At 33.7% G+C, this 27,241-nt stretch overlaps 1 protein-coding gene across 4 annotated transcripts; it reads left to right on the top strand.

The window, feature by feature from the left end:
* Positions 1–1,741: 1,741 nt before the first annotated feature.
* Positions 1,742–21,256, top strand: LOC124532741. 4 transcript variants are annotated; one of them, XM_047107794.1, is made up of 10 exons: positions 1,742–1,931; positions 2,342–2,389; positions 5,861–6,035; positions 6,206–6,272; positions 6,346–15,178; positions 15,329–15,435; positions 15,803–15,988; positions 16,110–18,301; positions 18,794–19,243; positions 19,356–21,256. In XM_047107794.1, the coding sequence occupies exons 3-10, from the start codon at positions 5,869–5,871 to the stop codon at positions 20,680–20,682; spliced, it is 13,329 nt and encodes a 4,442-aa protein (XP_046963750.1). In that variant the 5' UTR covers positions 1,742–1,931; positions 2,342–2,389; positions 5,861–5,868; the 3' UTR covers positions 20,683–21,256. The 4 variants fall into 4 exon arrangements, with proteins under 4 accessions (XP_046963750.1, XP_046963748.1, XP_046963749.1 ...); XM_047107792.1 differs by lacking the exon at positions 2,342–2,389; XM_047107793.1 differs by lacking the exons at positions 1,742–1,931; positions 2,342–2,389 and adding an exon at positions 2,842–2,972.
* Positions 21,257–27,241: the final 5,985 nt, after the last annotated feature.

Raw genomic sequence — 27,241 nt, 5'->3', positions numbered from 1 at the left:
TGAACAAATATTTATATGTATTCATAGCTTGTTATTAGCGAAAATAGCATCAAAATCTGTTGAATGGTTTTGAAGAAGTTGGTGGAAATGCAACATACAATCAGATAGTTTTATTTCTTTTGTAAATTTAAAAGGCGATTAAAGATAGAAACAATAATGATCAGGATCGAACTTGCGACTTAAATTTCTCACTTGTATCGCTACGGCCTTGAACTATAATACTGTTGGGTTATTATGGCGTTGATTCTGACTTGATGATATAGATTGCTTAGGTTGATCCGAAAAGGGTTTTTTTTTACTTATTTTGATCCCACGAAAAACAAAAATATCACTGTTTATTTACACAAATACTTTTTTTAAAATATAATAAGTAAATTAAGACAATATTTGAGTGTTGACAATGATTGTATTACGTAAATACTGGAGAACAGCAATGGAAACACATAGCTAAAGGCACGATTTTTATGGAAATTTAAACAAAAAAAATAACTCGTTGATAGCTCTGAAAAGTTGGTAAATAGATAGATAAATATATCTTAGCCAGATTTCCTTTGAATTTTTTCATGAAACAATATCAAAAATTTCATTGAGTACTTATTTATTTTGCTTTTGCTACTATTACAAAAAAATTGTTTCACTCGGCTTCACATATTTAAGAAAATTAAAGCATAATATCGAACGTTTTGACATTTACATGTAACGCGTTTACTGGTTGAAGTTTCACTGTTATATACAAGGAAAATACAATACATAATTGTATAAGTATTATCTGCTGTTACTGATGACGCATGTGTGTGTCCTTGGAATTATTATTGGATAGTACGATTAGTATTTTAGTTTCATATTGAACGATACACATTATTTAGAGAACCACATCCAATGTTTTCTCAAATAATTTAGACATAAAATCTAAATAAATTGAAACGATCTTCCGATAGTACTATTAAACTAAAGTCGGAACTTTAAATTATGATTCTTTGTAACGTTATATATACATTCACTCATATCATATAAGATAACACTATCAAGAAGTGAGTGATAAAACTGATAACACATTTTATCGATAATACGGAATAGAAACGTACTTATTTATTGCGAAACATTCTCTAATGAGTGTCTCTTGACGACCTACTTAGACAGAATATGTGTAATTCTAAGCCTGGTTTGTTGCTTGCGACCCATTTCAAATGTCACAGCCAATATATTTTTCATACAGTATACAGTGTTACGAAAAAGGTTACTATGGTTTTATATCCGTTATTCATGATTGATCAATTATTTTGCACTGGTATATGCGTAAACCACGATATAAAACACTAAAAACGGACTAGATATTAACAACTCACAAATATATACAGTATAATATGATATTCACACACGAGAACGTAATTATTTCATATGTACTTTTGTTGCTGGTTTGTATAAATTTCGTAAAAACAATATACCTACGTCACGAAATAAATTTAGAATGATTTTTAATAGAATGTTGCGGTTAGCGGTAGCAGCTAGCAAACTATGGTCATTGTAATATTATTATAATTTCAATTATTACTACCAAAGTAAAGAGTGTAATACGGCTGCGTGAGGTATACTTGTATATAGTACAGACAGAAATAACAGCACTCGCGAGGCACGTAACTTTACTGGCGTCCGGACGTCGAATGATTTTTGCATCGGCGTCGCTAGCTCGGCGGTGGGGCGTGGATGCTTACAATCTTCATCGACCACTGCATTCCGGTCCGTAAACGACGATTCACGAACAGTGTCGCCGACTGCCGAGGCCCGAGAGGCGAACAAAGAAACGTTATAGGGTCGCCGTAGAACTTACATTTTATATTGAAGAAAAAATGTACATAGACCGTCGTGTGTTTGTTGGCCGTGCCTAAATAGTTTGCCAATTGACTTATTAAGTTTTAGTTTAGCTTTAAAAGGTTAGTGACAATTTGTTTAAGTAGATTATTCACCTTTTCTGAATTCCGAAGGCGTTGTGGAAATTTCCATTTATGCAATGGCGTGCTCCTGTCGATATTACGTCTTAATAGTGCGTCATCAAATCTGTCTAATGAAATTAAAGTGCCCATATAATTTTGTATAATAACACAAAGAAATAAACGCTTTAGCGTAGTAGGCCGATATACAAATAGGATAAAAATTACAAGTTTAAGCTGAAAAGAGGTACTCACCCATTTTTATTGTTTTATCGAATCTCGTTAGTTTATATTTCTCAATGAAGTAATCGTATATTTACCAACATATGAGACGACCAATATTATCACTATAGGTAATCAATAATCATTATCTAATAGTATTTTTTTTCCTTTTGTACTCGTATGCTGCACAGGCGGATCTGCACGCATTACATAACTGTTAAAATGGTTTGGACGCTAAGGTATGTTATAAGTAGCAAATAGCAAAAGTTTTTGTCATTTTAGTAACATTACTCGTTGGATTTCTACTAATCTATAGACGGCATAACTTATGAAACTATATAAAGATACCTACTTGGTAGAACCTTGATGTTATAATAATATATCTATATTAGGTTATTAAAAAAATCGTCTAGGAACAAAGCTAGATTGATAGTTTCATTAAATTAATTTAAATAATTGTGATGAATAAAATAACTTATAATTATCATAAAATAAAATTGGTGCAAGCTGTTTATACAAGAGTATACTAGCTATGAAGAGAAGCCTGATGCGGGGCGACACCCCAAGTAGCAAATTCCTGGTATCTATAATCTGTAGCCGAAAGAGCAAAATGCGAGTTATGAACCGGGCGCAAAGAGCGGGATAGCATTCGTTCGAAGAATACATGGGTGGCCGCCATTTTGTCGTTCATTTTACTCGACGCTTCGTTACTGAGGGGACACGAGCGACGGCGCTGGCGCGGCTGTGTTCCTGTTTTGTTAGACATTAGTTATCAAAAGTAAATGTGACATTAATTACTATTACCTACTTCAAATTCGAAAGGTACAAATAATATACCTATAAATTCCCAAACTGTACAAATGCTTTCAGCATTAGCTAAATTTCGAACGCGAGTGTGATTTATTGGTCATAACGTTCGTCTTGAAACTAATGAAATCGTATAATGAAGTGCACTAATGAAAATCTAATGCAGTGACAAATTATTTTAAAACCAATTTGTTTATTTTGTGGTTTAATTGAAAGTGCTCGATTAGTAAGTGGTTGAATTTATAAATCCATTATTTACCTATAATTTAAAATTGTTTTATTGTGTTCTCTAATAATTCAAGATCCTAAATCACTGTTCGGACCATGATGCGAAATTACCAATTGCGACGAACGTTGTCGTTTCCGAGAAATAGCGAAGTATGCCGATGATTGCCGAACATTTCGACGTAGTGTTGCGAACTTAAAAAACAATCAACATATTATTATAAGATTATATTACCATATAACAAAACTTCGATTTTTTTTCTCGATAAACGAAAATATCAGATAGTGTTTCATTTGTTTAAAAGTATTCTTTCAACGAGTAATATTTTGATTTTATTAGATTCGTTTTTTTAATTAGTTTAATGTGTGGTTAAAATTGGAAATGTCTATATGATGGTTTTATATATTTCTGGTTTGTAATTTCATATCCGTTCGTCACACACCCATAGTTTCATTAGATGATGCATTTAGGGAGTTTTAGATAGATCCTTCAATATTACATTATATTAGTAATAGAAAAAATTAAGTGGCGTAGGAACATTCTAGTGTTATGTTACATTCGAAAGTATTTCTTCACTTGTTACATCAATGATATATTTTTATATGTTTTTATACACGAGACTAGTGACCCGCCCGGCTCCGCACGAGTGCTTTATATGTATCGTAGTATTATGACCAAATTACATAAAATCAGTATAAACTATATGTTATTTGCCTGTGTATATCCTATATTACTGTAAAATTTGATTCATATCTATCCGGTAGATTTTTCGTGAAAGTATAACAAACATACCTACAAACTTTCGCATATATAATTATTAGTGGGATTAGTAGGATAAAGTAAAATTGTTTGTTTACGATCTATGTTTGATCTATATTTGATTTGAGTATGATTTCTAAACAACACAATGGTACCTTTCATGTAATATTGTAATTGTACGCCACCAATGTGGTGTCCAGTGTATAAAAATCGAATTTCGCTCACCTTTCGTTTTTGTAAAGAGCTGAGATTTTTTATAAAGGTGCGATCGTAATCTTGCTTGTTCCGACGGAATGATAAATACAAATTATAATATCGTTATATAAATATATATAGTAACGTGACACGTTCGTACATGCTATGCTAATATATACAAATGAGCTTCATCCTTAATTCGGACTGTTTATTGAATGCTGGAATTGAATTGAATAGTTTTTTAATGTAAAAAAAAAATTATTTGGAAAAGGTTATTCTCTGTTATTCAAAGTTTCTTATGCACTACTATTAACATTGTGATTCTTAGTGTGACATAGTAATATTAGTGTTGGGTGACATAGCGTCTCTTATGCGCGATTTCCATGAACACCGTATATTAAATTAGATATGTAAACATATTCGTTTATTATATTTTATCAAACTTTTAATTTGATCGCCGCGTAAACAATAAGCTTCGATAAAAATATCTCATATAAAAAAATGCCATCAATACGAAATTTTAAATAAATAAATTGTTAGGATTTATTGTATGAATGAAAATGTCTCATTTGAAAGAATTTGCAAAAAAATATCAACAGTCAAAGTATCGTAATTAAAGAAATAACGCGCCATTCAATTCAACGCGACTCTCAAAATTTATTAACGATTATTATAACAAAATTATTTCTCCAATTCCACACTGACAAAATAGCAAAATATATTCATTACTTTTTTTTTTAAATAATACACATCTGTAAGAATTCGTGCTAAGGTAATGTAATGTTTCGTTTCACGTTGATTTAAGGTTTGGTTTTTTTCGTACTGTACAAGTTTAAATATTAATTATTATGTAAATGTTTTGAAATTAATAAATGAGATTTTATGATATAGTACTATCGTTTGCCAGAAAACTGCCTATGTCATTCTAACTACCTTGTTATGATAAGATATTTTTAAAAATCGTTTTTATAAAAAGTCATCATTAAATATTAGTATTTGCTTGACTAGAGTAATGATACTTTCGTAATAGTAGTGTGATATATCGCTGCAAATTAATAATATAAGTCTGAATAAGTATACAGACTTATATGATGCAAATGTTATACTAACGAAAGTCAAATGTTCTTTGGGGTGAGCTAGTCTCAAATGTATTTATGAGTAGAGATATATTTACTGTTTAAAGTACAGTTTATACAGTTTTGTTAGGTAATGTTTTTATGCTACAAAAAGCTGATGTGCTTACGTACTTGTGTTTAAGATATTTTAAATGAGTATTTGGCGTCACTATGTTTTGGCAACGAAGTCATCATGTTTTTTACACTAATAGTCTTATGTAGTCTTTGCGGTACAGCAAAATTTACATACGCCATTCGTATTTTCGTCTAAACATTTAAAGTAAAAAAATAAGAAAGTGATATTTGATACCACATGAAACGTTAAGAATATTTACTATATCAAACAAAATTCCTAAAGATTTTCATTTGAATATAATAATACCTAACCATGTAATAAAAAGCGTTTTTTTTTAATTTAAATAAATACAAGTTATTGAAACTATTTGTTTTTCTTGCCTTGACTTACTATAATTTTATTTCAATTATATTTTTGTTAAAAAGAGATCCTTGTCCTATTTTATTAGGTATACAGTGTATAAAATTTGTCGACATTGTTCAATAAAAGAAAGAAATATTTTATATTTCTATAAGAATTGGTTAATTTTCAGACCTCAAAATGGATTTGGAGTACGATCGCAAGTTCGAGGAAATGAAGAAATACATTCCTTTTTTGGAAAGTATGATCAAAAGACTGGAAAATACGAATTCTGTGTCAAATCCCAGACAGGCACAGCTCGATAAGATAAGATCTCTAAGAGATCTTCTTATGGACAAGAAAAAAAGGTACGAATTTGTATCTATTGTAAAAAGAATTTGATAACCACATCATACAACTTATATGTCTACGACTATAGTTCTATTTTTCTATAAGGAGACAGAGACTATTGTCTTATGTATACTACCTAAAAGAAAAGGTATATCAAATATTTTAAGTAAAAAAATCTCTGTTACAGAATGAAAATGGAAAATTTACTTAAGTGTGAACAAGTTTTGGTCAATTTGTACGAAAAAGTCGAACAGGTCAGTATACAAAATTAAAGTGAATGAAGTGTTCATTTTGATAAAATGTTAACCATACACCTGTTTGTTACAGAGAGATTCCTTGCCAATCCTTAAAAATGATGGGAATACTTCGCAGAAAGATAAAACTGATTTAAATACAGTTAGAAACAAGTTAAAATCAGCCGTGACAAAATTACAAAACGAAAGCGTAGAAACTTTACCAGAAATTGCAAGGGCCAGTGAAACTGAAGAAGTATGTGTGCCGGGAAGTAAAGAACCGGCATTATTCCAGCGGAGACCCAACAAATCATCCATGTCACCTACGCGTCCTATCACTAATAGAATAAAAGAACCTTCTCCTCCAATGTCTAAAAGAAATTACACGCGGGTTTTACTTTCACCAGAAACAAACCAAAATCGCTGGTCTACTGAAGAAAACATGTCAGAAAAACCACTTTTTAGTAGAAGATCACCGAAAAAATCACCGCGGCGACGCTCACCTTCTTATCATAAAAAGGAACGTAAAAAAGTATCTAAAAGTAAATCACAGTTAATAGAGTCCAAAGATCTTAATATTACTTTAAATGTGCCAGAGGAAAGCTTAAACTCATTAAATACGAAAGACATTCTGACCAGAATAATAAATTGTAGTGATAATGATGTAGACATTGATACATTGCGAGAACTACGAACGCAAATCCTTGGCGAATTGAAGGAAACAGGAGCTAATGAAGATATATCAGATTTAATTCTCAAATCTTACAAAAAAAAGGCTATCAAAGACAAAAAAGCTGAGGAGATCGAAGAAGGAGAATTATCTGACAGTGAAAGTGAAGCAATTGAAAGTATATATGGCAGTTTAGTTATAATGGAAAAAGAAAAATCTATAAGTGTGTCCAATAAAATATCGAATGAAGAACCTCGTAAAATACAAATATGTCTTGTTATTAATTCAGATAAAAATAAATCTAACTCGACTAACGAAGGACAGGATAAAAAATTGCCCGTCGACTCATCCGATTTTGAAACACTTAGTAATAAAAGTCAAAGTGAAACAAAAAAAGATTTAAAAAACGTAAATACCGAAGAGAGTACATCAAATATGGAACAAGTCAAATCTCTTAAAGGCAACGATCGGACGCAGGCACAGACTATTGTCAATGAAAATAAAGCCATTGAACAAGATGTAAGAGAAGAACAACAAAAAATTGTAGAAAATGATAGTAAACCAGAAATGAAAATGGCGAAATCAAAGGAAATCGAAACGCCAAAACAAATCTGTGAAGCACAAGTTGAACAAAATGAAGACATTAATAAGTATCCTGAAAGTCGATCGAGCAGCAACATTGCACAAAACAATTCAAGTGACCGTAAAATTGAAGACAGTTATGAAAACGAAGACAAGTCCAATGAAATTAATGAACAAAATTCAAATGTTGAAATACCTTTGCTAGAACCCACACAAAAAGTATCTGAAATTGATATTTTACAAGCTTTAAAAAAAGAAATACTGAGTGAAACCGATAATGTTCTTAGCTCCGACACAGTTACACCAGCATTACACCAACCCAAAATAACAAAAGTAGGTAATGCTCACGAAATAGGGTCTAAGAAGAGAATATCAATCGAGAACTATAAAGCTAAAACAAATACTCCCTTAAAAAATATTCTTGGTAACGAAATGTCTTCCAGCATGAACAAAGACGAAATCAACAGAAAACAGAGTTTGAAACTGACGGAGAAGGAGTGTGAACGTTTTAATTTTCCATCTAAGTTAACATTAGATGAAAGTTCAGACGATGAAGACAAGTCTCTTTTATCTGCTAGTGACATTTACGAAAATTTAGCTCCTAAATCACCTGACCACGAGGACTTTGCAGATACAGGTATCAAACCACCAGTAATTATTCCAAGTGATCCTGTTCAAACTACGATTGTGAATTCGGAGGCTGATATAGATATGAGAAAAATTTTACCAGTTTTGCAGTGTAATTTGAACTCTGATGTACTTAATGCATTATCTTTTTGTAAAGATAATACGATAAAATCTTTTAGTACAGAAATGGATAAAATAAAAAATAACGATAAACCTTTAACTCCATTACTAGATCCAAGAATGAAAAAAGATATAAACAACACTATTAATCCAGAGAGCCCTAATCCATATATAATGAATGTTGACAAAACACCCAGACCAGTTATTAATTTCGGTACTTCAAATATAAATGCACTACAAAATGTGAACTCCAACTCATCATTAATAGCAAATAGTTCGGGCTTAAACAGAACTATAATATCACCAAACTTACCTAGTAACTTGACGCCAAATATTCCACCAAATGTGGCTCCTAATTTGGGACCTATAATGACTCCGATTAGAACACAAAATGTACCAAATATGACGCCTAATACGAGATCCTACGACATGACACCTTCCCGACAAACAGTTGATAACGAGGATTATTCTAATCAAAAACACGTGTATGCTCCTATGTTTCCCATTGTTGATACGCGTGGTCATAGTGAGAAACCACAATGGGATAATTTGGATAATAATGGAATACCCATTTGGGAAGACCCGCGAAATATTCCCACACAAAGAGATACGGATTATAGGGAGATCCCTAGGCAAAGAGACAATGAATATAACCCCGCTTTCGAACATTATAGAGATAGCCCGAGAAATGATCGGTATAATTATGAAAAACTAGACCAATGTCATAGAACAGAGTGTCCAACAACACCAAGTCATCCTTTTGGGCGATTAGATGGTCCAAACACATCAAGTTCTTATGTGAAAATGGATGCGTCTTTAACACCAGTTCATCCCTTTGGCAGATCTGATTGCCCATCAACCCCTAATCATCCTTTTGGCAGATCAGACTGTCCACCCACGCCTAGTCATCCTTTTGGCAGGTCTGAATGCCCTTCTACACCTAGTCATCCATTTGGGCGACCAGATCCATTAATTCCTATGCCGTTTAATAGACCTGATTTTAATCATATTACAAATCAATCATTTGGAAAACCGATTGATCCAAGGTTCAAAAGAAGCTCAGATTATGATATGTATCACAACCGTGACGATGAAAGAGACCATGGTTTTTTTCAAGATCGCAATTTCAATTCGAGCTCATATAAGCCTGACCACAACAATAGAAATAACAATCATGAATTCTTTAGAAAGTACCAAAGAGAACAAAGTATAGGAAGAAATGACAGGCATAAAAACTATGATCACAATGCTCGTAATTATAAAGAATCACGACGTGAGACCAGTGTCGGGCGATATAATAGAGATTATGACAACGATAGGTCATATACTAGGAATCATGGTTCAAGCAATAGGAGTTACGATTATCGTCAACAAAATGAGTTTAAAAATTATGATAAAAACGAACGACGTAACTATAAACGTGAAAAAAGTGTTAGCCGGTCGACTTCACACTCATCGTCAAGAGATCCTAGCGTTGGACGATCGTTTCCCAAAGAAAACCAAGTATCGGTTCAACGCAATACTGATCATTCTTTTACAATTGATACAAGTGTTAATAGAACATTTCAAGAAAATAATAATCACAACGACAGATTTTCAAGTTTTGATGCTCGAAGACAGCGCGCTGCAAGTGTTGGACGAACTTTAGCTCGCGGTTCAAGTCCAAACAAGGTTGTCAACAAAGTGTTTAATAATTTCGAAAATAAAAATAAGAACCTTAGTTTTCGTCGAGCTTGTAGTGTTGGAAGGGAAATGAAAGATAACAAACTTGATTTTAAAGACATTAAAGCAGACTTAAAGTCATTTAAATTGAAAGGAGAATCAAGATGGAGCAAAGTAGAAACTAGCAAAGAAGAAAGAAAGTATACTGAAGTAGACAGAAATTGTGAACTTCGTAGTAAAAAGGAAATTCATAAAAGCCATGTTAAAACTAGTCAAGGTAATTCAAAATATTCACCAAGACAAAATAATAGAGACCCGAGAATGCGACGTGAGAACTCATATGAATATAAAAGCTCTAGAGATAGTAGTAGAAGTAAATCGAAAGATTCTAAAAGTTTCGGTATTGTATATTCCAATGATAATATTACAAAGGGAACTATATTAGGTCCAGGGTATGGCGTAAAAAACTACAAAATACCTAAAATAAAACGTCCTCAAGAAACTGTTGTAGACAAAGAAATTAACTCAAGCAAATCGAAAGAATGTGAAAATGCGGAGATAGATAATAAATCAAATGACGGTAAAAACAACTTAAGTAAGAATATAATAAATAAAAACGAAAGTACTACAACAAAGAATAAAATTTGTGATACTAAATATACTACTAAAGAAAACAAAGCAGAACTGATAAATAATCAAAAAAAATCTAAGGGATCGAAATGTGATATAGAAGTGTCAAGTAAAGTGAAGGTAATAACGGAAAACCAAAAATCAAAAAATGCTCCTAAACAAAAGAACAGTGATGATCTTTCAACTGATAGTTGTAAAAACCAAGAAATTGAGGGACAAAATATTTCAAATCATGCTGCAAACACATCAATTGATAATGTCGAAAAACGAATAACAAGATCTACGAGTAAAAGCTTGTCGTTGGATTCTTCTGTAGAAATTTCTCCTGTTAAACGAACAAAAAGGGCGAAAAAAGCCGTTGTTTACGACACAGATTCTGATGATAACGATAAGAAAGTAAAAAATATTGTACGTGATAATTTAACATCATCTAATGAAGAGATAAATAACGAAAAGTCTTATGATATTGGGCAGAATAAAGAAGTGACAAGTAAAAAAGAAGATTCTGATTCTCAATGCGCTTTAAGCACTTCAAGTGTTAAATCTAAAGATAAAAAAGTATCTAGTGGCATAGATTCCGGTTTCGGGATGGATGACCTTGAAATATTTGCAGATAATATTACATCAGATCCTGTAATAGATAATATTAATGCTTTAATAGCTGATTTGGATAATGATCTTGATTCCTCTAAGCCTGTAGATACCAATAGCAATTTTAATAGGGAACTAACACTTGAAACAATGCTTGAAAATATAACAAGCCCAGAAGATAATGAAAAAAAACAAGACACTTTTAACGATATACCTGATACTAAGACAGATTCAATGAATTTGTTGAAGAATAAAAATGATTCAAAACTAATCTGTCATGAAGAAAAATCAGAAAGTAATTCGGAAACCAACAATCCGACCATGGCAATGATAGAATCGGATGACACTAATAATAAACCTGATCTCAACTATCAAGACAATGAAATACAGAACAAAATTGATTCGAAACATTTGGAAAATCATCAATCCCTTAAACAAGAAAATAATATTGCTACAAATAAGATTCTAGATCACACACAAAAAACAATTGAGACAGAAGACAATCATAACAGCGATGCTATTGTATCGACTTCAGAAGAAAGAGAAAAACAAAAATTAGAAGTGCAGCCAGTGAAAAGCGATATCAGTGTTCAAAATAAACCTGATAGTACGATAAATAGCATTGTCACACAAGAGACTCAGGAAACCTTGGACTCAGATCAGAGAAACTTACCTGATAGTACGAATGATATCAATGAAGAAATTAATTCTGTGATAAGTTCTACCCAAAATAGTTCCAATAATATGAATAAGCTAAATGCAGATATAAATTCCTGTACTACATCAACACCGAAAAATAACTTAGGTAAACTGTTATCCTTAAAAATAAAAGAGTTACTCGGTTTATTGGGTTGTCAATCCGGCGATAATGAAAAAATTAAAAAGAAATTAGAAAAACTGAGTGAAATAGTATCGGACGATGAAGAGAATACAGTCGAAAACGAAATAGATAAACAAAAAAGTGATACACTAAATAAAAACAATAACGAATCGGACAGTGTTTCTCCATTAATTGACCAAGAAAAAACTGAAGCAACTGAAAACAAGGACATTAATAATACCGAGTCGATAAATCAAAGTGCAGAAGATATAAAGAGTGTAAATGATAAAGAGGAAGGCTGTATTTCAAAAGAAAATAACTTTGTTTCGGACAAAAATGAAACAAATAAAGATGATATGACTGCTGCACCAACGGAAATAAACAATGAATCAGACAATTTAAATGAACAGAAGGAGAAGAATTTAATTGAGACTGAAGAAAATATTAATAAAATTAATGAACAAGATGTTATTTCTTCGAAAAAGACACCAGCGATAACTAAAAAGACTAAGAAGGGCAAAAAAAAGACAGCAGGTAAGGTAGGAGTTACCAATGAAGAGAAGCGTTTAACACGTTCAGATGCTGCAAATTTGCGCTTTGATAAACAACCCACTGTAAAAAAACCCTCTAGGGAATTACAGAAGCTACAGGAAGATATAAGAGAAATGTTTATTAGAGATGATATTTTAGGTGCCACTGGTATACGAATGTGTCGCTTAGCAAAATTGGTTGACGAAAGTAAGAATCTAAAAGACGACCAAAATTATGAAATTAGTAACCAAGAACCAGTAGTACTTCTTGAAAAATGTAACGATATGAATGTATCCGAAGATACTACAACTACGGACAAACTAGCGAAGAAAAAGATAGTAAAAGGCAAAAAAACCATTTCTGATCAAAATGTTTCAATTGATACAGATGCAAAAGACAAAAATGTGACAAATATTAAAACAAAGGTAAAAGACAAAATCAGCGACGTAGATCCATATGTATTTGAAACGGATTCTGTGAATGAAACTAAAAATGCAAGTGATAATAAAAATGATTACGATACTTCAGATTCGGAAAATGAGTCTTTGTATTCGTCTAAGAGCTTTGGTAGTACGGAGGTACTAGCCGAAGTAAAAAAAAAGGTAAAAAGGAAACGATCTAAGGGATGGAAGGCGGGAATAATAAAGCCAAAGAATAAGAAAAAGAAGATAGATCGACAACAGGACTCGGTTTGTTTAATTGATAATAGTGTTCAAGTTTTAAACAAAACCATATTATCAGGTACTGATTGCTTTACTGATAAGAATTATTGCTTTGACAAAAATGTATCAAATTATGAGTGTAGGTTATGTACTTACAACGGGGCAGACATAGTGTGTCATTATAAGAAACAACATCCTCATTCAGAAATACCACTGTCAAGAATGAGCCCCTCCGTAGCATTGGAGGCAATCAAAGAGTCTGAAAAACTGAACTTTCAAGTTATTAGTAAAGTGCCTTCGAAGAGATATATCTGTAGGTTCTGTTTTAAAGAATTTGGTGGAAAGAAACCCGTTCTAGAGTCATTCTTTTGGCATGTAGTTAGCATGCATACTGGTGAATACAAACAGCTTTGTTCAGAGTGTTTAAATGTGCAACGCTGTCCATTTAGCATGGATATTCCTCCACCCCCAAAAGACATTAAAGGTCAGCTTCTCGGTTACGTGTGCGAAAAATGTAACTATACACAAATTTCTTTAGAAAATCTAAAAACTCATGTTATAATACGGCACAATGATGAACAAACTGCAGTTTATACAATTAACTTATCGGTTACCGCGAAAGGTATAATTAATAATATGTTAACCGAGGTTGAAGGTACTCACAACACCGACCTTGAAAATAAATTGCCTCGTATTCTTAGAAGTTCTCGATCGAATCGATCGATCGATCAAAGTATAGGAGAAAGCAGTGATGTTAGAAGTGATTCTACTGACGACTGCAACCGAAGTCTAAAGAAACAGAGTACTAAATCTGAAATTGAAAAAGTGGTTAAAACTAGCAACATTCAATCTAAAATTACGTTTGAGAGCGATAACACTGATGAAATATCGAATTATGATGAACACATTTCTAAGGTTAAAGTTGAACCATCCAATGAAAATCAAGAAGATGTACAATTTGACAATTTAGAAAATGAATCAGACCATGTATCATTTGACCTTCCAGTAACCGCCGAAGAACCAGTAGAACCAACTGTTTCGAACGATATTTGTAATTATTCTCACTTTAAAATAAAATATTCGACATCTGGTTCTAAAGAATACATCTGCTGCATAAATGGAAATGATTTACATTATCGGACAACACTTTTAATTTCTTTTAAGAAACATGTTCAGTTGAAGCATTCGGAACATTGGGATGGTTATTGCTTTATATGTAAAGTTATTGTAACTCCTCAAGGAGTACATCTATTTAAAGATTGTCTACAACATTATTTGGACCAGCATATTGATAACTTTCCTGTTATGGAAGAAGTAGCTGAAAAAACATTACCTAACACTGAACCGATCGATTCCAATAAATCCATTAGTGAAAACGTTAGCGCTAAGCCATATATTAACGTACGTCCTTTATCAGAGCTTATTTCAAAATCCTGCACTGCTCAAACATCCGAAGAAAGTGCTTCACCATTACCAGTCATTGAAAGTGTAATAAGCCTGGGAACTGGAATTGAACAATCCAGGCCTAGTCCTTCTTATCCAAAACCAGATGACATAGAGGTTCCAAAACAGTACAGACACGAGGAAGCTCAAGCTGAGATAATGTCAAAGAAGCACCGAGTCGTTTTAGAAGCAATGATGTCTCACGTCAAATTAGTTAAAGTATTTAAATGTGCGGGTCGTTTTTGTTCCTTTACAACAGATAGTGCAGAGGATGCGCTACTTCATGCGTCAACACATACGCGTGTTGGTGGGGAAGATTCGCTGAAATGTGCTTATTGTGACTTTGATTCTTTGAATAACGCAATCGACCTGATAACACACGTGTTTAAAAACCATGGATGCTGTCAATATGCGTGTGGAATGTGTTTCTATCGGGCAGCCGCTAGCCAGTTAGTCAATGCTCATATTAAAAGGGTTCATGCAGAAGTCACTACGGCAAAAATTCTACACACAACGATACAAACAGCCCCTATTAAAGAAGATAATATTTTGTCTCGAGAGGCTGCTGTTCCTTATTACTTATGTTGTGGTAAGCTCGACTTTAAATAACATTATAATTACACAATTATGTTTGTAATAAAGACCCAACTAAGGAAAATTATTCAATGACACAAGTTTTAAGTAAATAAAAATGTTCGAACGTCGCTCTTGTTTATATGATTTTTTTTTTCTTTTTCAGCGAGTAGCGGTTCTGATGCTCCTTGTAAGTTCAGAACATATACACCAGGGAAGTTCTGTGAACATTTACAGATACGACATTCTACTGCCACAGATCATTCTTGTTTTGTACGTTAACTATTACTGTTTTATTACTAAATATTATTACCATTTATATATAATTTCAAGATGTTGCTTTTTGAGTTTTCACAAATTTTAGTTTATAGCTATTTATAACAACTTAATTAATGTAACCATTGTTATAAATGCATGTAATGTAGCGACATATATACACCAAATTCAATTATATTAAACAAATACTCGCACTATTAATTTATTGATTTAATTCGATTGAGCTGTTAGTATTGTGTTGCTTTTGTCTCAATAAGCCATGAACCAAAGGTGTCGTAGGTTATAGTTTTTTTGTTTAAATCAATCAATCATACGTTTTTAGTTCGATAACGGCATCTAAACTATATTTTAACTATGTTTTTAGATGTGTTCAGCTACTTTAACAACGCCAGCTGACTTAATACGCCACTTAAAAACCCATGGATTAAAGTTGTACCAGTGCACCTGGTGTGTGTTTGGAGCGGATAACGAAATGGAATTACTTGCCCATGCTTCAGCTAATCATCCTGACAAACAGCCAAAAGCCTATTTAAGGATTATTACAAATAAGGTATTGATAGTCTATCCTCTTGTTTATCAAATGATAATATAAGTTGGCAATAAAATAAGCAAGCATTTCGCACACTTACAATTTCGTACAATTATAATTTTACTCTTCATTATCGTTACAGGAAGGCACATCGGAATTTAGAGTTTTACCATTGGCGCATTTAAACAAATCAGAAATACCGGCTATTGAAATTGCACCAAGTACTATTAAGGAAAATCCTGTAAGAGAAGCTGAAAGATCAATAGAGCTGGAAAAACTAATTGGACACACGACATTTATGATTGAATCTATGACGTCAGAGGTGAAAACGAAAACAATCGAAGGGGAAATTACTAATATTGGTACAACCCCAGACGTAAACGAGCCGCTTTTAGAAAATATGAGTCTATTACAAGAGTCTCAACAGAGAATGGTCACTCCACCTCCTCAGATTATAGGCAATCAAAGTGCCCTACAGGACAGTCAATTGACACCGATATTAAAAACTGAAGTAATTGAAATGACTCCTGAGAAAATACCTTCCGATCCTAATGTTGTATATTGCTTAGACAGTGACGAAGAAGATTCTAGTCAAAATTTCATCGATTTATGCAAAGATCAAACTAAAACACAAATTGACAATCCATCGACACAACCAAAAACATTACCATTGACACAATTATTCTTGTGTGCCAAATGTAATATCACTTGTAGATGTGGCGCTGGTTTTAAAAAACATATTATGGCCTGCTACAGTCAAATACCTGATCCTATCCCTTGCGCGCATTGCCCATTGAAAGTGAAGAAAAGGCATATCGTTATCCATTATACAAAAATACATGCAGAAGTTTCCCGGCCTCTATACTTATGTTCCAAATGTCCGAAAAAGTTTCTTACTCTGGCTCAAGTTAGAGAACACGATCGTAATGACCATTTAATGAGTACTTCCAGTAATGTGTCGAACGCAGATAAAGCTCCTGCTAAGACACAAGTCAAACCGTCAACAGCGGGCAAACGGAAGCGATCCCTAGCGAGTAAAGAGAAAGCTATAGAACCGCCAGAAAAGATTAAAAGATTCGGTCCCAATGATGTTAATCTTTTACCGATAAATCCAATTCTAGACGATTCTGTATTCTGTTCTCTGTGTGAGTTCAGCACTAAAGTAAGACTCAATATGGTGAGACATTTGCAACTTCATGCTGAACAACAAATCGTTTCTCAAACTGCGCCAGTTAATCCGGTGCCGCATCTTGAAACAAACGAAAAACACTTCGACAGGATGTTAAACCTTGCTTCGAGTTCTATTATATCTCGGACTCCAGATAAAAGCAAAATTGATAGTAATGCCACGATCACGCTTATGATACCTCCGGAAGCCGTATCTCGTTACCCGAAATACGTTCCCGAAAGACATCGCCACACTTGTGGGGCCAAAGGGTGTTCATACATATCAGTTGACGAATCTATGTTTAAATGTCACTGGGAGACGCTACATTCCGGTACAAGTGATTATCGTTGCGTCCATTGCCCTCCGCATCAGCATTTGGATACATCTAAGCCCTTGTCAGCTGTTCGAATTATAGCTCACTTAAAAATGCATGACGCAACGTTGTATGCCTGTTCAGTGTGTTCATACTATCATTATAAACGTCAAATCCTCGAGAACCATTTGAATGATATTCATAAGGGAATTGGACAAGTAATGGTGGTGAGAGAAGAAGGCGTTTCAATACCCGTAAATACGAGTCAGGCTCAGGTATCAGCCCCGACAATGGACTTGAAACCTTGGCAATGTGGTCTTTGTAAATTCAAGAGTTTATTGTGCCCCGAAGTGGTCGAACATTGTGCCAAAATACATAATTCTAAGATGCAATACAAATGTGCCTATTGCGCTTTTAAGACTTCCAATTCTGAGAATATTACTAAACACCAGAGTAAATCGCATTCGGATAAACCAGAAGAGATTTTCTATTATTATTACCGAGAGGGTTCTGTGCCGACGGATCCAGACGGTACACCATTGTGGCAAAAACAATGCCAGAGATATGATGTGTCTAAAAGTGCCGTGAAATCTGAAGTGGCGACTGATGTATGCACGACTCCTCAAATCAGCGTTCCAATATCTAAACCGCCAACGATGGAGATCGATTTAAATTTGGTTAAAACGGAAGTGATAGAACCAGTTGAAGATACAATAGAACAATTGTGTAAAGATTTTGGTGAATTTTGTGAACCAAACGGTCTGAAGTACAAGTGTTCTTTGTGCAAAAACGTCGTAGAAGATAGTGTCGACGCCATGCAGTCCCACCTTTTCGAGGAACTTAAATATAGAAAGTAAGTGCTTATATGTATAGACTATATGAATTATAATGAAATATTTCTCCAATTTAAAATAACATATACCTAATCATTGATAAATCTAAAAATCATAATAATACCGCTTGATTTCTTTCGCTGATTAACTGGAAAACAAATTAATCAAACCTGGGGAAAACCAGGTATGATTAATGTGTTTTTCCAACATACTTTTAGCAACAAATAATTAAAGAAGTTAATGCTTTTATAACTTTAGATTATAAGAAGAATATTTAATAGCAAAATTATCTTTTTCGTAAAACTGTCTTTTAAGGAAATCAAATGTTATTTAGCATACTATGTTATATTTTAATTAATGATTTCCAATAGAAAATACTAATAAAATTATACAAGATATAGTGTAACATGTCATGTAAACAATTATAATATAATAATTAGGAATAATTTTGAAGTTCAGTACAGTCTGTTGAAAGTGTATATAAGATATTTTAATAATAATTTAAATTTTAGATGGGGATGCAGTATCTGTTCATACAAAGCTTTCCACAAGGCTGGCCTCAATGGTCACATGCAGACTGAACACAGGCAAAATAAGGAACCAATCGCCTTGCAGGTGGATAAAAGAGTTGAGACTTGGGTTGCTAAACTTCTAGAGTATCAAACGGAAATGATAGAAAAGAATAAAGAAAACCTCGCTAAGCAAAAGGAAGAAATATTGAGGGCTGCACCGGGACCTTCCAGACCAAAAACTCCACCCAAGCGAACGGTAGAAGTTAATGAAATTAAACAAACTTCTTCTAATACGGTTGCAAACAAACCAACAATGGTAGAATTAGAACGGTTATTTGGATCGCTCGGGGCTTCCGTAAATATGTCGTTTTGTTGCCCCAAATGCCATTCTATGTTTAAGGATGAAGATGCTATGAAAAATCACCTCGAAAGTGAATTGAACAAAATACGGTATGTGGAATTATTTCATTCGTGTGCCTACCTTAAAATTGCTTTTGGAAAAGTAATGTTGCTCCGTATTCTATATATTTTGTATTATTAAAGATCGATTTGATTTTTTCAGATGGTTTTGCAGCAACTGTTCGGTAACATTCCAAACATATCACGAAGCGCAATTTCATTGTAGAAGCGTCCATCAAGGGCAGAGTGCACGGCCCGTGGAAGTCGTCAGGGATGCCTCGATCCGGTCAGCTTGGATCGAAGCAGTTATACGTGTACAGAAACTTACTATGAATTATGTACCACTGCCCTCCAAAAGTTTTGTTAAAGACACTGAACAATCTGAGGAAAAATCTGATGTTCCAGAAAACTCTTTACTTGTCGTTCGTTATGAGGAAAGAATACCCACACCAGAAGAACAAATGGTGCGTAGGTCGACAGCTCTAAATACGGACAGCGATGATGATAAGTTAATCATTGACGAGCCCATAGAAAGCAAAAAGGCGAAGGCATTGAATTGTTGCCCACATTGTGAGTACCAAACGATTAACTCGAAAGTGAGTCGCGCTCACATTCTGCGACATTATAATCTAAGGCCTTTTACGTGTTCATATTGCGGACAAGATGGAAGCAAGAAGGCTATCGAACAACATCAGAAGAATGTACATTTAAATCAACCAATAAAGTTAATATACACGCCGATACCGACAGAGTCACCTCTAGATTTTTTCCAAATGCAATCTGCAAATTTGAACGATCAGACAAAACTTGTTTGTTTGGTCTGTCGAAATGCATTCACAGAAGCCGAGACGGCATTGCACGTTCACGATAATATTAAAACAAGTTTCGGCAAGAAGGGAGATGTTGTAGTCAAATGCAGTGTTTGTTCTACCTTACACAAGGACATTACTGCTTATTTCAACCACCATAAAAGTCTACACGGTTCGATAAGTGTTAATTACGTTTTTGAAAAATTGACAATCAGTAAGGACACTAAACTGAAGTACAATGCTTCTAGGAATAAAAAATTGGCCAATTTAATGGACACGAAAACTTCAGACTTAAATGATTCTTCCAATTCCATAAATACAGCAGAGCCAATTCCTACAGAAGTTGTCATTGACTTAGATGATGACGACGAAGTAGGAACGAAAAGGAGAAATCTGGAGGTCTCGAATTTATCGACGAGTAGAAAAGTCGCTAGGAAATCGACCACAAAGTTACCGTTTAAAAGGTCATTTGCAAGGAAATCTACGACAAAACTGCCTTTCAACGTGACTAGTGAGCCTGAGGAGTTTTCGTATTACGGCACAAGGCCCTCGACCGAGAATCTCGATGGGGTGACGACCATGATGTCCTTCTGCAATATAATGATGCCATTTACTTTGAAGAAATTAAGTGCAATCATAAACATTAATCCCGTTGTGGAAGTGGAGATGCTGAAGAAATAATCAAAATGTGTTTCCGGTAACATTGATTCGTACAGAATTTGTTCTCTTTGAACGTAGCCATATTGTAATGGCAGTGAATCTGTGATTTTTTTTCATACTACATAATTATAGTTCGTTCTAGAATTTAGGGTAGTTTTTTCGATTCAATTCAGAAAATAAAGCATTTGTATTTTGTTAAGATCAACTATTAGTATGTCGGTATGTATGTCCTTAGTATTACTAATTATTTTTTATTCATTATGATATTCGATTAAAATGTAAGAACAAGATATAAATAAGTGTTTAGACATCTTGAAACAATTTTTAATTTACTGTTTACAGTATGTTGTCTACAATTAGGTTCAATTAATAATTAATGACCAAGAATTGTCACTTCCAAATGATTAAAATATACTTTTTTATACGTCATTTCTGTTAAGCTTCCTTACCTATTTTACTGTCAAAATTAATAAAACGGTTTATGGAAATAAAAGATACATTCCAAAAGTATAAAGGATCATAAGATAAGGTCAATATTAATAATAAATAGAAAAGTGCAATGAGTTATTTTATCAATACTAAAATGTATCGTAAAATAAGAAGCTTGAATTAAAGATATCTAGCTCTTGAGTTTCAAGATTTTAATTTGACTGCTGATAATTGGGTGATTACGGTAAAGACCATCTGTGCTGGGTGGATATAAGGCCATAGTTCCGAAGGATTTTTTGAACTTGGTTTAAGCCCTATGTAACGCTGATAAGTTTCCTGATTGCAGCATACGTATTTCGTACACTTCCAGACAAGAATCCTTGTCTGGAAGTGTACTGTTTGTAGCTGTTGGTCTTGCATCTGGGTGTCTATTAGGATTGTAGCATATGTATTTCGTACACTCCCAGACAAGAATCCTTGCCTGGAAGTGTACGAAAGTACATACTTACGTAAAGCTGTTGGTGTTGCGTCTGGGGTGTCTATTAGGATTGTAGCATAGCTGTTGCTATCAAATATTTATCAAGCAGATTTATATCAAATCGAATCAAATAAAAAAAAGCATAAATCAGTATTATGGACCTATGCCTACGGCATAGGCTTAATACTCCATATGTATTATGCATAGGCTTAATACTCCATATGTATTATAAATAGGCTTAATACTCCATATATATATTTGTCGAATGCAACATTTACAGCCTGTAATTTTCTTAGTGCTGGCCTATGGCTTCCTCTGCCTTTGAGGAGAAGGTTAATGCGGGTTGGTAAATACACATGTGGAAGAATTTCGTTGAAATTAGTCACGTGCAGGTTTCCTCACAAAGGTTTCCTCACTATGATCTGTCCCGTGTAGTTGGCTGGTCTAACTGGACTAAGTCTGCCGTGGTGTGGCCGACCATTATTATGATTAATCTTGTCTGCAATAGTACTTATAAAATAAAGGGTGGTATTAAATCTATTCTTAATTTTGTGCGATATCATTTTAAAACTGAAAGTAATTCACTAATTATTATTTGTGAATAACATATATACCACGGATATGCTATATATGTAGTTATATAAAACAAATATTAAATGTATGCATATTGCTTAAACTAAATCTCCAGTGAGGAGAAGGTTTGGAACATATTCCACCACGTTGTTCCAATGCGGGTTGCTGGAATACACATGTGGCAGAATTTCTATGAAATTTGTCACATGCAGGTTTCCTCACGATGTTTTCCTTCACGCTGAGCACGAGATGAGTTATAAAGACAAATTAAGCACATGAATCAGCGGTGCTTGCCAGGGTTTGAACCCGCAATTATCGGTTAAGATGCACGCGTTCTAATCCATCTCGACTCGTAACGTTGCTTAATTGTTTTAATATAGTAGACCTAACTTACATTTGATATGGTACAAAAACACTGAATTTTATATTAGACGATGGCTACTAGGGTTACATTCATATGTATTTTTATAATGCATTAAAATGTTCTTAAGAATCAAAAAATATTTCGATTTATTCTAATAGATGGCGTTGATATTTTATAATTAGCAGATTTGATTATTTAGTCGCTAGATGGCATTGAAATGAATTATTATAGTGTAGAATTAATTTTGATATATATTTTTTACTATCATTTATATAATTAATATTCATCCAAATACATTATTGGTAAGGAATTAAAATTTAATAACATAGTTTTTGAAGCTGAGTCTCTATAAAAAAAACCGGCGACTTTTGTGCTGTCAACATGTTTAACTTAAGTTGTTAACAAAAGTTATTACAATAATGCATAATAGTCTATGGCTATTAAAAAATTAGCTAATTAAGAAATTGCCCGCTATTTTAGTCAACGTAACATTACAAGTAGTTTGATATGCAAATAACAGATGTCGCCATTTTTACAGTCGTATCCAAATATCAATAATTTTTATTTGAGCTTTAAATTTATTTGTTCATACAAACTTAGATTACTTATATGACTCGATAGGCTGTTAATATTAAAAATTAAAAGTGTTGAAAAAAGTAGTTACAATTTTATGGCTACAAAGAACACGCAACCAGTAAAAAAAAACAGTGGGTGTCAAGCGTAGATTACACGCACATTTGGATAATAAAGATGGCCCTTTTGTTGTAGGTTTTTACACGTTACTCTATGTAGGCATTAGTAATATATTATTTTTAAGAACTATCTTATTTATCTATATACGCTAGTTGCCGCCAGCGGCTTTTTTTGTTAGGCAACAAAAGTAGCCTATTTCCTTTCATGGAGCTTAAGTTTGCTTCATACTGAATTTCATCAATTCCGGTTCAGCGTACACAGAACTTTCACATTAAATTTTTTAATATAGATTGTTTAAAGGAGATTAATTTAACAATTTGAATGTAAAATAAATTATAATCAAAAGATAAGTCAGTGCTTGAAACGTGTCTTTACAAGTAAACAAAAGGAAATTTATGGTTTATTTGTGTCCACAACTGGGCTTTTGAGTGGCTTCAATGTGTTAATATTCATTGGACAGATTTTTACTCGACTATGCAGATTTCCTTAGGATGTTTCGACTTCACTGCGCATTAAATATATAGTTTCATAATTGTGTTGGGCTAGTCACTTTGAACGACAATTTTACAATAAAATCCAAAGATTGTTCGTGTTTATGAAATATATATTATTGGAATAAACAAGTAACATCTGCGTCAAGTCCCTTTAAAAAAAAAAAAGGTGGGAGATTCGTGGCTGACACATTGAGATGGTGAATATAATTATTACGGTGTAATGTGAATTAATGTGATTATTGATGGTTATTTTAAATTAAAGATAATTGTTTTAAAGGTTAACCTACTTCCCACTTCTGGTTATAAACATTAACAAGAACTATGGTAAACTTAACTCATTTTCGATCAGGCTGTGGCTTGGAAACTTTTTGACAAGTTACGACAATGAATACAAATTTAGTATCCATCCATCCATCAGCCCATTTCCGTTCACTGTTGGACATAGGCCTTTCCAATTGCACGCCACTGAGATCATTCTTGGGCTACTCGCATCCAGCTCCTGCCAGCCGTCTTGCGTAAGGCGTCACTCCACCGTGCCCGAGGACGTCCTACACTACGTTTGCCGAGACGCGGTCTCCACTCTAGAACACGTTTCCCCCAACGGTTATCGGTTCTGCGGCAAATATGGCCAGCCCACTGCCACTTCAGCTTACTAATCCGGGGGGCTATGTCGATAAATTCAAATTTAGTATATGTATCAAAATTCTATGGTGCTTGATTGGGGCTTACATCCAGACTCATGAGTCCAAGGAATTATTGAGTTAACATGGCTATTTCATTTCCTGTCTGCTAGCTTTTTTATGCCACCCGAAACCTTACCGGTAGTAAGATCTTTCACTATCACTATCACTTAGGTAGGAAGTACTATATACTAACGTAAGCGTGCCCGTGCTATTTGAGGCCTTGGAGCGTATTATCAGGGATTACAAAGAAATAATAAATTATTTATTATAACATTACTACAACTAAATAAATATAACATTGGTTATAATATGATCGCACTGGAGCGATCGAAGAGCGAACTTTTTTTTATGGTATAGGTTGGCGGACGAGCATATGGGCCACCTGATGGTAAGTGGTCACCATCACCCGTAGACAATGACGCTGTAAGAAATATTAACTATTTTTTACATCGTCAATGTGCCACCAACCTTGGGAACTAAGATGTTATGTCCCTTGTGCCTGTACTTACACTGGCTCACCCACTCTTCAAACCGGAATACAACAATACTGAGTACTATTTGGCGGAAGAATAACTGATGAGTGGGTGGTACCTACCCAAACGGGCTAGCACAAAGCCCTACCACCAAGTTAATGGGTATTCCTTTATAAACCAGTTGTAGATTTTTAATAGTCTTTTGTTTTTAGTTTTTTCTCTACTTCTTCTAGTCTATAAACGTCTCTCTATATTAACTCAAGGTTTTGTGAATTACATGAGCCAAATATGTTTTATTTTTTAGTTAAAAGACGCTTCGATCCCGATACCTCACGATAAGCAGTCACACAAGCTAGCAACTAGACCAAGCAGGCTATTTTCCAGTAGGTACTGCAGAAATGACTCATTAACTATTTGACCGCTTTTTCATTTTAATTTAAAAATGTATTTTAAGTTGAAAGCGTAGACTTTAATGGTCTCCGGTGCTCTTTTTGAAAGCATAATTTAAAAGTGGAACTTTTCAACGCTTTGAGGTAGCATGAGCATTAACGGTCTTTCCTTCATTCAGTCCTTAATTTATACACGACTTAAACGCATTATAATGCAGACCGTAAACATAAATGTTATAAAACTAATTTATAAATAATAATAAAAAAGCCTATATTCGCTGACCAAAATACTTACGACACTATGATAACTTATTATATAAACTATTTACACTATAAATATTTGTTAGTTTAGGTAGGTCATTCTCCCATCTCTTGACTTGACGCCCCTTTTGTCTTTTCCCATTCCTAGGATATCGGCTATTTATCTTTGTTTGATCGCATAATGTGGCCAGTCCAGTTCCATTTCAGGGCTTTAATATTTTGTAATAAAACTAATTTACTATAATATAAATATTTTGATATAAAATTGTCACTAATTCATCTCGTGCTCAGCGGTGAAGGAAAACATCGTGAGGAAACCTGCATGTGACAAATTTCATAGAAATTCTGCTACATGTGTATTCCACCAACCCGCATTGGAACCTTCTTCTCAAAGGGAGAGGAGGCCTTTAGCCCAGCAGTGGGAATTTACAGGCTGTTGTTGTGTGTTGTTGTTGTGATATAAAATAAAATAGGTTACTAGTTCTATTTATGAATCACAAAAAATATTAAAAATGGAACAATCGTAAATATCAGTTGTCTTACAATAATTAAAAAAAAAAACTTAATTTTTATGTATAGACTGTGCCATTTCGTCTTTTGATGGTTTTCAAGTCAAAATGTATTTAAACCTAAGTTATTTACACTTAAAGGCCTACGTAATCGTATTTCCTACAAATACGAATGACCAATCTTGAAATTTGAATGACAAGTCGATGTAGCATTCCTGTCACGTGCTATCAAAATTGGTCGAACAGAGGTCGGCCACCTATTTCAAAATGGCGGCTGTTGGACCGCGGGAAATGACATCTGTAATACGAATAACTTTTAACAAAGATATTTAACTAATACCTTCAACTTTTTGGCTTTTAGTTATATAAATGTTGTGACTTTTTAGTTATATATTTTTACTAGCGACCCGCCCCGGCTTCGCACGGGTGAAATACTGATACTAAATATTAAAATAATTTGTTTATTTACGACGTCACATTACAAACTTCTAATATTATCAGTGTTTCTTTACCATATTGTCCATATATTATATAAAAAAACCTTCCTCTGGAATCACTCGATCTGTTTAAAAAAATAGCATCAAAATCCGTTGCGTAGTTTTAAAGATTTAAGCATACAAAGGGACATAGGGACAGAGAAAGCGACTTTGTTTTATACTTTGATGATAAATGGTATCTGTAAATACGAACTATGTTTATCTTGTACGTGACCATATGTTGTCGCGAGTTAGGGATTTGCCGTGAGTCGAGATGGCCCAGTGGTTAGAACGTGTGCATCTTAACCGATGATTGCGGGTTCAAACCCAGGCAAGCACTTCTGATTCATGTGCTTAATTTGTCTTTATAATTCATCTCGTGCTCAGCGCTGAAGAAAAACATCGTGAGGAAAATTGCATGTGACAAGCCCAGCAGTGGGAATTTACAGGCTGTTGTTGTTGTTAGGTTTAAGGTAATAAAATGTAGCCTATGTTCTTCCTTAGGGCTCAAACTACATCAAAATTTAATCAACTTCAATTTAATGCTTTGGTTGTGTGAAACAGACAGATTTACTTTCCCATTTATGATATTAGTATATTATTAGAAATCAGAAGCGGTTTAAATAAAAAAAAAATACAATTTATTACCTAAAAACTAAAATTTATAATAACAACAGACAGAGACAGATTCTTTAAACATATTCAATAAATAACAATTGATAAAGATATGCCAAAACATAAATTACGACACGCGTCTA

Source organism: Vanessa cardui, chromosome 10, assembly GCF_905220365.1.
Source record: "Vanessa cardui chromosome 10, ilVanCard2.1, whole genome shotgun sequence".
In the NCBI taxonomy this organism is placed as follows: Eukaryota; Metazoa; Arthropoda; class Insecta; order Lepidoptera; family Nymphalidae; genus Vanessa; species Vanessa cardui.
This window is presented reverse-complemented; position numbering and strand designations above follow the sequence as displayed.

Excerpts from the sequence above, each read along its gene's own strand:
- LOC124532741 (XM_047107792.1), top strand. The coding sequence starts at position 5,869 with ATGGATTTGGAGTACGATCGCAAGTTCGAGGAAATGAAGAAATACATT. Across the intron at positions 6,273-6,345 it reads TGTACGAAAAAGTCGAACAG|AGAGATTCCTTGCCAATCCT; the intron begins GTCAGTATACAA and ends TGTTTGTTACAG. Across the intron at positions 15,436-15,802 it reads CCACAGATCATTCTTGTTTT|ATGTGTTCAGCTACTTTAAC; the intron begins GTACGTTAACTA and ends CTATGTTTTTAG.